The sequence below is a fragment of the Typha angustifolia genome, chromosome 6, assembly GCF_048772165.1.
Source record: "Typha angustifolia cultivar Huaian chromosome 6, ASM4877216v1, whole genome shotgun sequence".
NCBI classification, from domain to species: Eukaryota; Viridiplantae; Streptophyta; class Magnoliopsida; order Poales; family Typhaceae; genus Typha; species Typha angustifolia.
The window spans coordinates 1,515,239-1,526,079 of NC_133244.1; the positions used below are offsets into that span (position 1 = coordinate 1,515,239).

Sequence of the window (10,841 nt, forward strand, 5' to 3'; positions counted from 1 at the left end):
ATTAAAGATACAGAGTTGTACTATAATAAATAAAATAATAATAAATCAGTAGGGCATTCCATTTACAGGGGTTGGTCAACCCTTGCCCAAAGACCAGAGAAGAGGGAGGGGGGAAGTAACTCATCCATCTCCTTTAAATACCTCTAGGTAGCCTTCTATCTCTCTCTCTCTATCTCTCTCTCTATTCTATACCGCCAATCCCCTCCCTTTCTTTCCACTTAAGAACAAGGGCAGACACATGAGGAAAAGAAGCCCCTAGAGAGAGAATAATTTTGCCCCCAATCCCCCACATCCCTTGTCCACAAAAAAACAAATGCCTTGTTAAAAACAAGCTGGGAGTGAGTGAGTGAGAAAGGGAGAGAGAGTGAGTTCAGAGAAGGGGAAACGGGAAATATATTAAAATAATTATTTCTTCCCCTTCTCTCTCAACACATTCACCAACTCTCCACCCCCCTCCTCTCCCTCTCAATTTTTTTCCACCCCCTTTCCCTCTTCTCTTCCTTCCTCTTTCTTCCCTCTCCACCGTCATAAACCCTCCCCCCCAAAAACCCGGGGATGGGCGGGGGACGCGCGCGCCGCAAGAAGCCGAATAATCTCCATTACTTATTGCCATTCTTGGAAGAGTAGCGGCGTCTCTTATTCTACTACTATTCTTTGCTTCGTTTTATCCTGCCCTTTCACTGGTTGGAAGCTCACGTTATGGCGTCCACAACGACGACCACGACCACGACGTCCATGGAGTTGGCCTCGGGGCCCGCAGCGGCGGCAACGGCGGCGGCGGCTGAGGAGGTGGCGGCGAGGGCGGCACACAAGAGGTACGAGGGGCTGGTGACTGTGAGGACGAAGGCGATCAAAGGGAAGGGGGCGTGGTATTGGGCTCATCTAGAGCCAATCCTTGTGCCCAACTCCGACACCGGCCTCCCTAAAGCCGTGAAGCTACGCTGCTCCCTCTGCGACGCCGTCTTCTCGGCTTCGAACCCTTCGAGGACAGCCTCCGAACACCTTAAGCGCGGAACTTGCCCGAACTTTGCTTCTCCTTCCTCTTCCTCCCCTGCTCCCAAACCTATCTCTTCCATTCGCCCCTGTGACTCTTCTATTGATCATCATCACCACCACCACCACCACCATCGTAGTAACAGCCGCAAGCGCTCGTCTTCCTCCTCCTCTGCTCTTGATCTCCCCGTCTCCCACCTCGCCATCATCGACGCATCGCACTTCTCCGCCGGCGAAGGCGGCGTCTACTCTTCCACGCCTCCGCCTGCGGCGCCCCCCCAGCTTCCGGCGCCTCCGCAGCCTCTCGTGCTCTCCGGTGGGAAGGAGGACTTGGGTGCTCTCCAGATGCTCGAGGATAGTGTCAAGAGACTCAAGAGCCCCAAGACATCCCCCGGCCCAGCGCTATCGAAGGCGCAGGTGGAATCCGCTCTCTCTCTTCTCTCCGATTGGTTTCACGAATCCTGCGGTGCGGTGTCGCTCTCCGCCGTCGAGCACCCAAAGTTCCGAGCTCTCCTCCACCAACTCGGCCTTCCTCCGCTCGCAAGCCGCGACCTTGCAGGGCCCCGGCTCGACTCCCGCTTCGACGACGCCCGTGCGGACGCCGACGCCCGCATCCGTGACGCGCTCTTCTTCCAGCTCGCGTCCGACGGCTGGAAGCCGCGGCCTAATTCTCCATCATCCCCCTCCGACGAGGCTCTCGTCGCGCTCTCCGTCAACCTCCCCAATGGCACCTCCGTCTTCCACCGCGCTGTGCCGACTCAGTTGAGTGCGCCCTCGGATTACGCCGAGGAGGTGCTCTGGGAATCGGTCGTCGACGTCTGCGGTGGCGGCGGTATCGGTGGAGTCCAGCGGTGCGCCGGGATTGTCGCCGACCGGTTCAATTCGAAGGCGCTGAGGAGGCTGGAGAGCCAACACCATTGGATGGTGAACCTTTCTTGCCAGCTCCAGGGTTTTCACAGCCTCATCAAGGACTTCTTTCGCGAGTGCTCGCTCTTCCACACTGTCATGGCCAATTGCTCTAAGCTCGCCGCCTATTTCAACAACAATTCCCCTGTCCGAAGTGTATTCCACAAGTACCAGCTCCAGGAGCTCGATCACACCAGCCTTCTCCATGTCCTGCCTTCCTCCGAAGTCGGTAGTAGCTCCGGTCCGGTCCTTGCAATGCTGGACGACGTATTGGGTTCTTCTCGCCCCCTGCAATTGGCAATCTTAGATGAGTCCTACAAGCTCGTTTGCTTAGAGGACCCGACTGCAAAGGAAATGGCGGAAATGATTCGAGACATCGGGTTCTGGACGGACATCGAGGCGGTTCACGCCCTCGTGAAGATGATCAAGGAAATTGTTCGCGAGATGGAGGAGGAGCGGCCGCTTGTCGGGCAATGCCTGCCGCTCTGGGAGGAGTTGAGGGCGAAGGTGAAGGACTGGTGTGCTAAATTCAGCATCGACGAGGGGGCCGTAAAGAAGGTGCTCGACAAAAGGTTCAAGAAGAACTATCACCCTGCCTGGTCAGCGGCGTTCATTCTGGATCCCTTGTACTTGGTCAAGGATGCCAGTGGGAAGTACCTCCCGCCGTTCAAGTGCTTGACGCCGGAGCAGGAGAAGGACGTGGACAAGCTAATAACGCGGATGGTATCGCGGGAGGAAGCCCACATCGCCCTGATGGAGCTGATGAAGTGGAGGACTGAGGGACTCGATCCCTTATACGCGCAGGCAGTTCAAGTGAAGCAGCTGGATCCGATGACGGGGAAGATGAGGATCGCCAACCCGCAGAGCAGCCGGCTGGTGTGGGAGACTTGCCTGAGTGAGTTCAAGTCACTTGGGAAGGTTGCCGTGAGGCTCATCTTCCTCCATGCGACTGCTTGTGGCATTAAATGCAATCTGTCGCTGCTGCGGTGGGTGTCGTCGGCTCGCGGCCGCCCGAGTAGTATAGACCGAGCTCAGAAGTTGGTCTTCATCACGGCTCATTCAAAGCTAGAAAGGAGGGACTTTTCGAACGAGGAAGAGAAGGATGCAGAGCTCTTTTCCAGTGGGGAGGATGATGTGATGCATGACTCACCCTTTGTGGATGCCTCCTCAGTGTAACACTCTCTGTAATTTTCATTTAATTTTTTTTCTTTTTCCCCCCCTTCTTTTTCTGTTTGCTGCCTTTTGTAGAATTGGATTTCTTTCTAGGAATTGTTGAATTTTTTTTCTTTCTTCTATCGTTTCTTCCTTGTGCCCATGGTGTTGATCTTACTTGCTCGCTCGAGATTTTGGGGGTTGGAATTGTGGGCATGAGAGAGAGGATCATGATCAATTTGCAATTTGCTTGTTTAATCAACTGATGATGTCGATCGCTTGTGTTTATGATTTTGGAGGCCTAATGAGATTCCAGAGAGAAATCAAAGTTTGCCTGTCTTGTTTATAAAAGTCGAACCGACGATGAAACAACGCCAGGACAAAATATGTAACATTTTGGTTCTTGAGAAATAAAATTTCTATGATGTTGCACTCTAGAATATTCATGTGTGATTTGTTATTCTTTCACCATTTTTCTTATTTCAGAAAAAGAAAAGGAAAAAGAAAAAGAAAAAGAAGGAAAGTGCTATCTAATGTCATTTATTAGTGTGGTTGTTTTCTTTTTAAGCATGAAGTAGCAAAAGTAGGCTAAACCACAACTATTCTTCCTTGTTTAATCACTGCGTCTTTGTTGTACGAGAACATGCATTTTTGTCTAGTCTTTTTCTAATGTCATTGTAGCAAATATATCCACAGAAGTTTTTGCTTAGATTAGGAACAAAAGATATGTATGGACAGTGATTTTATTTGTATTTATTCCGAGCACTGCGCCATTACCAGAAACTCAACGTTTTTCACTGGTATTGGCTTCAGGACCAAGTACTTCACTTTAATGCTTGTGAGATTATTGATGCTGTTTATTTCTCACAATCACGTGGTGATGTTGTTCATGGCAGGGAACCAAATAATTACAGCTCTATAGCAGCGGCGCAACCGCCGTTTATTGGTGTTAAATTCCACGGTTTTCTTTTCTCTCTGGAAAGATGAAATTAAGCTAGCAGAAGCCAAATGGAGGGACCTCACTGCTGGATTGTGTGTGGCCTTGGCTATTATCCTTCATTCATCAAAGAAATGGGCGGGGGGTTGGGGTGGTACTGAGGATGCTCTCTAACTTGATACAGAGAAAGAATGGGCGGGCATCTGAACATAGTTTCAGAAGTGCAGTATCTAAGAAAAATGTGGGCATTTTATGCCTCGCTATAAATGGTCTCCTTTGTGCTTGCTCTATTCAGCTAGCTTCACTACTGCTGCCCATCAACTGTCTTTATCATCTTCAATTCAGAGTTGGAAACTGTCGTTTTCACAGAGTCCCATTAGATGTTCACAACAGAGAGAGATCCTTTCCCAAAGTTTACTCCTCTCATGATCAGAATTTATATTTATATATATATATATATATATAGATATATATATCTTGTCCTCCTGAGTATAAAATTTCTAGCATGAATTCCGGTGATGATCGATGTGGATGTGAGCAATTCTTCCCCTTGGTGTTCCTAGATCAGTAGTTGGTGAAACAAAATTGATTGCTTTATTGTCAACCTAGGATCATAATAAAGAGAACATTATTTGAGGATCTCCTAATTACCTTGATGGGGGAGGGGGTCTCTTAATTAATTCACTCACTCTCTCTCTCTCTCTCTCTCTCTCTCTCTCTCTCTAGATGTTGCTGTCACTACTAGACTTTTCAGTTCTGCAGGGGAGCCGAGGTGCGAAAGGCCCACTGCGACAGCGGTGGATGTCAACTTCCGAGTCTCATGGTCCAAGAGATTGGAGAAAGAAAGAAAGAAAAGCTCACTCTTAGAGAGGGGTAATAGGGGCCCTCTCTTTCTCATCAATCTCTGGGTAGCTTGTGTTCTAAACATTAACTTTGTGTCTCACTAAAGCTCATGCTTAGGTTCCTATCAACCTCCTTTTCTCCCTCCCTTCCCTCCTTGCTGATGCTTAGAATGGCATTTCAACGTCAGTTGTAACGTCGACCATCATCCTTGTTTTTGTGGGGTATTGTCTAACACAACTCGAAGTTCTTCTACTCAAGGGGGTGGGGGGAATAAATGATTCATTAGTAGTCGTAGTAGTAGTAGTAGTAGTAGTAGATCATCAAGCATATATGGCTCAATTGGCTGTGCGTCTGTATGTATATGTAATATAGATATTCAGGGATTCCAAATATGGAAACCCAATCCAGTGGCAAAGACAGAGGAGCCAATAAAGGGGTGCTGAGTGGCAGGATGTAGGGAAATTTTAGCAACTGGGCGTTGGAGAGGATCGATCTTAAAAAGTTGGAGAGCAGTGAGTGGTGGGCATTGGACAGGTAGAACAGGAAGCCATGATGCACTGCTCCTTGATCCTTGGTAAAGCCTGTGGGTGCGTAGGCGATGATGATTTGAGATCAAGCAGAGATGGATCGTTTTAGCATCCAAATACAAAAAACATCACACTGTCTGATTGTCTCTCCAGTCTGCTACTCTCTCTAGCCTCTTCTTTGAGTCTTTCCCTCTCCACGTCCCAAATGACCATATTGCCCTTCGGTGGGAGACTATTTTTCTGTCGGCAAAGAGAGAGAGAGAAGAGAGGCTTTTGGATTGCTGACTGCTCACCTACTAGATTTTTTTTTTTTTTTTTTACTTTCTCTCTCTCTCTCTCTCCCTCCCTTTTTTTTTCTGGGTTTGTTTTGAAGAGAGAATAGATTTCCTCCGAACAACATCATGCAGTAAAAGCAAGCAAGAGAAGATGTATGATGATGATTAATATGTAGGACGACACAGGCTGCTTTTCTACGAGAATCTTAACCACTTAGGGGCCCCCCTTCTCTCCCTCCTCTACTTTGCCTTTTTTTTTCCCCCCTCTCTGCCAACGCTAAGCTTATTTTTTCCTCTCCCCTTTTGACCTTTTGGGTACTCCGCTCCTCCCTTTTCTCTCTCTCTCTCTCTCTCTCTCTCTCTCTCTTCTGTGTATTCTTTTCTCATCATCCCGTGTGCTTATTTGAGTACTCTATTATTTCATCTTAGCCAATAACAGGAAATGCTTACTTGATACGTCTCCTTGTGTTGTTCTCAGTAGAACGAACGAGAGAGCGAGCGAGCGAGAGCTAGCCATTGATATATCCTTTGCCCATGGTAAATATTCGATCACCAAAGCTTCAAAGTACTTTGCATTAGTGTGAGTGTTTGGTTCTGTGTGATTTGAATCCACCAATCACATAGTACACAAGCTAAGCTTTTGCTATCACTTCAGGCCACGTATTCATCGACAAAAACAAAAACGCCAACAGGGAGATGTGGGTACGCGCGAGAACCATAATATTATTATTAAGCTCTCCCTGTTAAAAATGAGATAAGAAATAATTAATTAGATGGGAAAAAAATTTGTACTTACTTCTATTTTACTCCTCCGGTTAGAAATGAATTTTGAAGGAATTAACCCCCCGGTTGGATAGTGAGAATATGAGATAATGGCAGAGAAAATGAAAAAAAACGTCTTAACTCTTTTTATATTTTAATATTCTAAATTTGTTCATATTCTATTATATTATTTACTTAATTTTTTTGAAACTAAATATATTAACAAATTTAAAGGAGAATCAAACACAGGTCATTAGATAATACTAACAATTCATAATCTTTTTATATTTTGCTATTTCAAATATGCTCCTACCCTAATATGCTATTTCTCCCTTTCGTCCTTTCATTTTCAACATCTATAAATATCTCGCAAACTCTATTAATCCGTTAAGGAGATAGTTGAGGGTTGTGGTGTAGCTCATATTATGATGTAACTGATGCAATATCTATATGCTTATGATCATTATAGTTCGATTCTTTTGTGGTTTTTCGTGTTAGTTATAATTTTATTCTTCCTTTTCTTGGTCTTATAGATGTTGCCACTTAAAACCGTACAATTTCATAGATATCATGGTAAAAGAACAAACGAGACATAATCATTAGTCAGCTAATGTGTCTCTTTGTTTTCATGTGATAGAGCTCCCTGATAGTCCTTAGAACTACTTTGTCCCAATTATTTCTTGTTTTCTTCAAATGACTACTTTCTTGTCTCTTTATTACACAAAAGCACTTCAAGTTATTATTTAACCTACCTATTAATTTGCACATATATATATATATATATATATATATATATATATATATATATATATATTTCTCTTTTAATTATTTGAATACACTCCTAGTAAACTGTATGTTCATCGAGATCATCTTTTTATTTAATTATTTTTGACTCGATATTCCTCCATAGAGATTAATATTCTTTAAGATCACTTTAATTAAAAGGGAGTATTTGTGTCTAAAAATGATAAATAGGTAAAGACAGAGAATAAACCGCTATTGTTATTAATAATTAAGATGGCGGAATTCAACCAAAGCTAATGACAAAAACTTCTTTATAATTCTATATAAAAGGAGAGTCATCTTATATAAATCCACAGGAAGAACAAGAATATGTTTACTCCCTGAAAAAAAATTTTTACCATAAAAATCATAATAAGGCGGCATCATTTGATTAGCGACTGACAGGGCTTTATTCATGAGATTCTCTCTTCTTGTTCATGATTACACCCTAAACAATGATAAAGACACTCTACTAAACACCGACAAAAATTAAATTTATGTTAAAGAGAGGTTTAACACTATTTTCCTGCAGGACATCTTCTTTGTTATGGGGGAAAAAAAAGGGTTACAATAACTTCCGTAGCTTGGTTTCTGATACTTTTTTCCAACCATTTTTGTAGTCAAGATGATCATTAACTTTATATCCTTGTTTTCCAACGATAAAGTAAAATGGATACCAGACTCATCCATGCATGAGGCATATTTGCTTAAGAGCTTCAATGATCAACTCAATTTGTGATGTTTACTGTTAGAATAAATGGTAACTAGAAAAGCTCAAAAATTTGGGAAAGCTCACTAGTGATAGTTTTCTACAACATGAAGTGGACTGTTAATCTAGTTCTATTCCTTTTTTCAGGGTGATGCACGAACACCTTGAAGAAGATAGAACAAATTCTAATATATTGATTCACGAAAGAATACTAGATTAAAATCATAAACTTTTGGGAGTACAGAAATGTTGGAGCACTGAGGAAAATCTCAAAATTTTATTAGAGAACAAATTACACCCTTCGTCCACAAGCCTACAAGATTATATATAAATGTAACACAAGACTTTTTATATTTGGAAAGCTTTGACGTACTCATGAAATGCTAATTAATATGACATAACCGCTCATATTAGGACATGCATAATCTAATTATAAGTTATATAAGGAAGATATAAGTGAAATAAAACTTTCTACCTCTTAGGGTAGCTTGAGGTGATCTACAATCTAGTCATGAGAATCAACCTGTTTCGAGAAAATTTAAGCCCCCAAAAATGTTCGGTCAAATTCATTCCTACCTAGCTCTTAAGGGAATTATGGTTTGACTGCACTAAAGCTCCTAACTGGAAGGAATTTGGTGATGCAACAAGAGACAAAGTTGTTGTAGGATTCAATTTATTATCTTATATAGAAATCTTAAATCTTTCATATTTTGTAAGATATTTAATTTCGTTATTTTAACTATGGGAGGATGCTTCATATTTGGGATTTCCCACTAATATAAATAAAGTTCTGTAATCAATATTGCTCGGGGAAAGATTTCCATGGTACTTTCTAAATCATCCAGAGAATAACATCAGCTATGCCATATTTTTTTTCATACTTTCTTCGTTTGGACCACTTTTATGATTTCAAACTCCAAATTTCTACTTAATATCATGTTAAACTCATCAACTACTCTAAAAGTTTTAAGACTGTTAGAGAATAGTAATTTTTCTATTTTCTATTCTAGCAATGCTCATATCTACATGTGAGAATAAATGAACTTTCACAACATTAAAGAGAATTAGTGATATGTGACAACATAGTTAAATCTGATTCAACTAGACAATTTCAATCGAGCTTTCACTGCACATAATTCTTTTGGCCTACGGAAAGTAGTAAATGAGTGTTCATATCATTCTGATATAGTTCCAAAATATTAGAAGTGAAGGAATTCTTAGACACCATATGATATTAGTTCAAATAATCAGCACAACTAAATGCAAACAATATAACTTGGTCTGGAGTGCGATATCTAGGTGCATAGATCATGAAGTTTGAGTGACTAGGAGCACAAATACCAAGCCTTTTTTCACAAGGCTATAGATTCCCGGCCAAGGAACAATCAAACTTGTGAAGAGAATTTATCAGGCCATATATCTTGAGGTAGATGAGTTTGAAATGATCACAAAGCTTAAGCTCTCCACGTGAAAGCCATGAGCGTACATCAAGAAAAAAACTTCATGTGTGTGCATATAAATATTTGTGTTTCCACTAATCCTTATCCCAGTAGCCTTCTAACAGATGAGAACATACCATGCAAATCTATTTTCGTTCTACTAATCTTGACATACATATATTCAAATGGTCTTTGTAAACACACACGCAGACTTGCACGCATATAGACTGTCTGATAATAGTGAGCTAGCTAGCTACTTCAAGTATTCTTTGCTACGTTGGCGATTGCAAGTTTGATGGCTAGCAATGGAGTAGAGTATTAATTCCTCTTCACTCCAGAGCAGCTAGGGTATATATGATGGTGGAATTTGAACAAATGCAATATTTAGAGTATGTCCTCTAGTAAGCTTCTATTGTATTAATGATAGTGATGACATTGGCTGTATTAATTTGACCTTTATTGCTACCTGTATTGTTAAGCTCTTTATTGCTTTCCACATGTCATATCTGATCATATGATTTAGAACACATTCCTTATTCACATATATAGCTGGGATATTTCATGAAATTTATGCCGTTTAGCTGGAGTTTTTTTTTTTTTTTTCTTCTTTTCCTGTGCTTTTTAACTCAACTGGTATAGTTCTTAAAGTTTTTCATGATCTTAAAGTAATTCTTTATGCTTGGTTAATATTTTAATGTTTAAATACGTACGTATTAAATCATTTAAATTCAAATGTATTATTTGTTGAATATTGTTCAAAATGATTATTATACAACTGTAGTTAATTCTTCTACAAGAAGTTGTAAGTTGAAAGGATTGTCCGAAGTTATAAATTTTTTGGGCCATGCTAGCTTTTCAACATCGTTAATGGTGAATGCTCTCTTATTGCTTGTCAGATTAGTCTTCCCACTTGCTCTTGATTCGAATAACTTCGACCCATGCCAGCTTTAATTAACTGTAGTCTGTTAGTACTATCGAAAATTTATACCTCCCACAAGCGAGTTTAATTGTAGCCATTAAAGAAAATTTATACCTCTTTGAAGACATAAGGTTGTGCTTGGGGAAGGGATAAAGTAACTTTATTTCCCATTTATTCTTGAAGACAAATGAGCAAGTTGATATTATTGAGAAATAAGAAGATACCTTTGCCTCTTAGTTCTAGAAAAATTAGCTTCATAGAAAAAAAAGGTAGACTATATATATATATATATATATATATATCAGGATTATATTCTTTTCTAATATGTGCTTTTGTGTGTATCCTTAAAAAATATCTTATTTGCTTGTATATCTCTCTAAAGTTTGATATTTGTATACCCTCTAAATTACTATTCACTAAATATAAGATTAATTTCTAATAATTTAATAAAAAAAACCAAAAAATTATTCAACTTCTAACCGTTACTTAACTCTAAGAGCTATTGATGCAAAAACATAAAAAATAAAAATAAAAGTACACATATATATAACAAACCAAGTATTGGAGAGGTATATATACATGCAACAAAAAAAACC

General features: G+C 40.8%; 1 protein-coding gene across 1 annotated transcript; it reads left to right on the forward strand.

Moving 5' to 3' along the window:
* The first annotated feature begins 201 nt into the window (after positions 1–201).
* On the forward strand, positions 202–3,491 carry LOC140761419 (uncharacterized). Its single transcript, XM_073098730.1, has one exon. It carries the CDS (start codon positions 700–702, stop codon positions 3,073–3,075), a length of 2,376 nt encoding a protein of 791 aa, XP_072954831.1. The 5' UTR covers positions 202–699; the 3' UTR covers positions 3,076–3,491.
* Positions 3,492–10,841: the final 7,350 nt, after the last annotated feature.

Coding starts and splice junctions, on each gene's coding strand:
- LOC140761419 (XM_073098730.1), top strand. CDS start 700: ATGGCGTCCACAACGACGACCACGACCACGACGTCCATGGAGTTGGCC.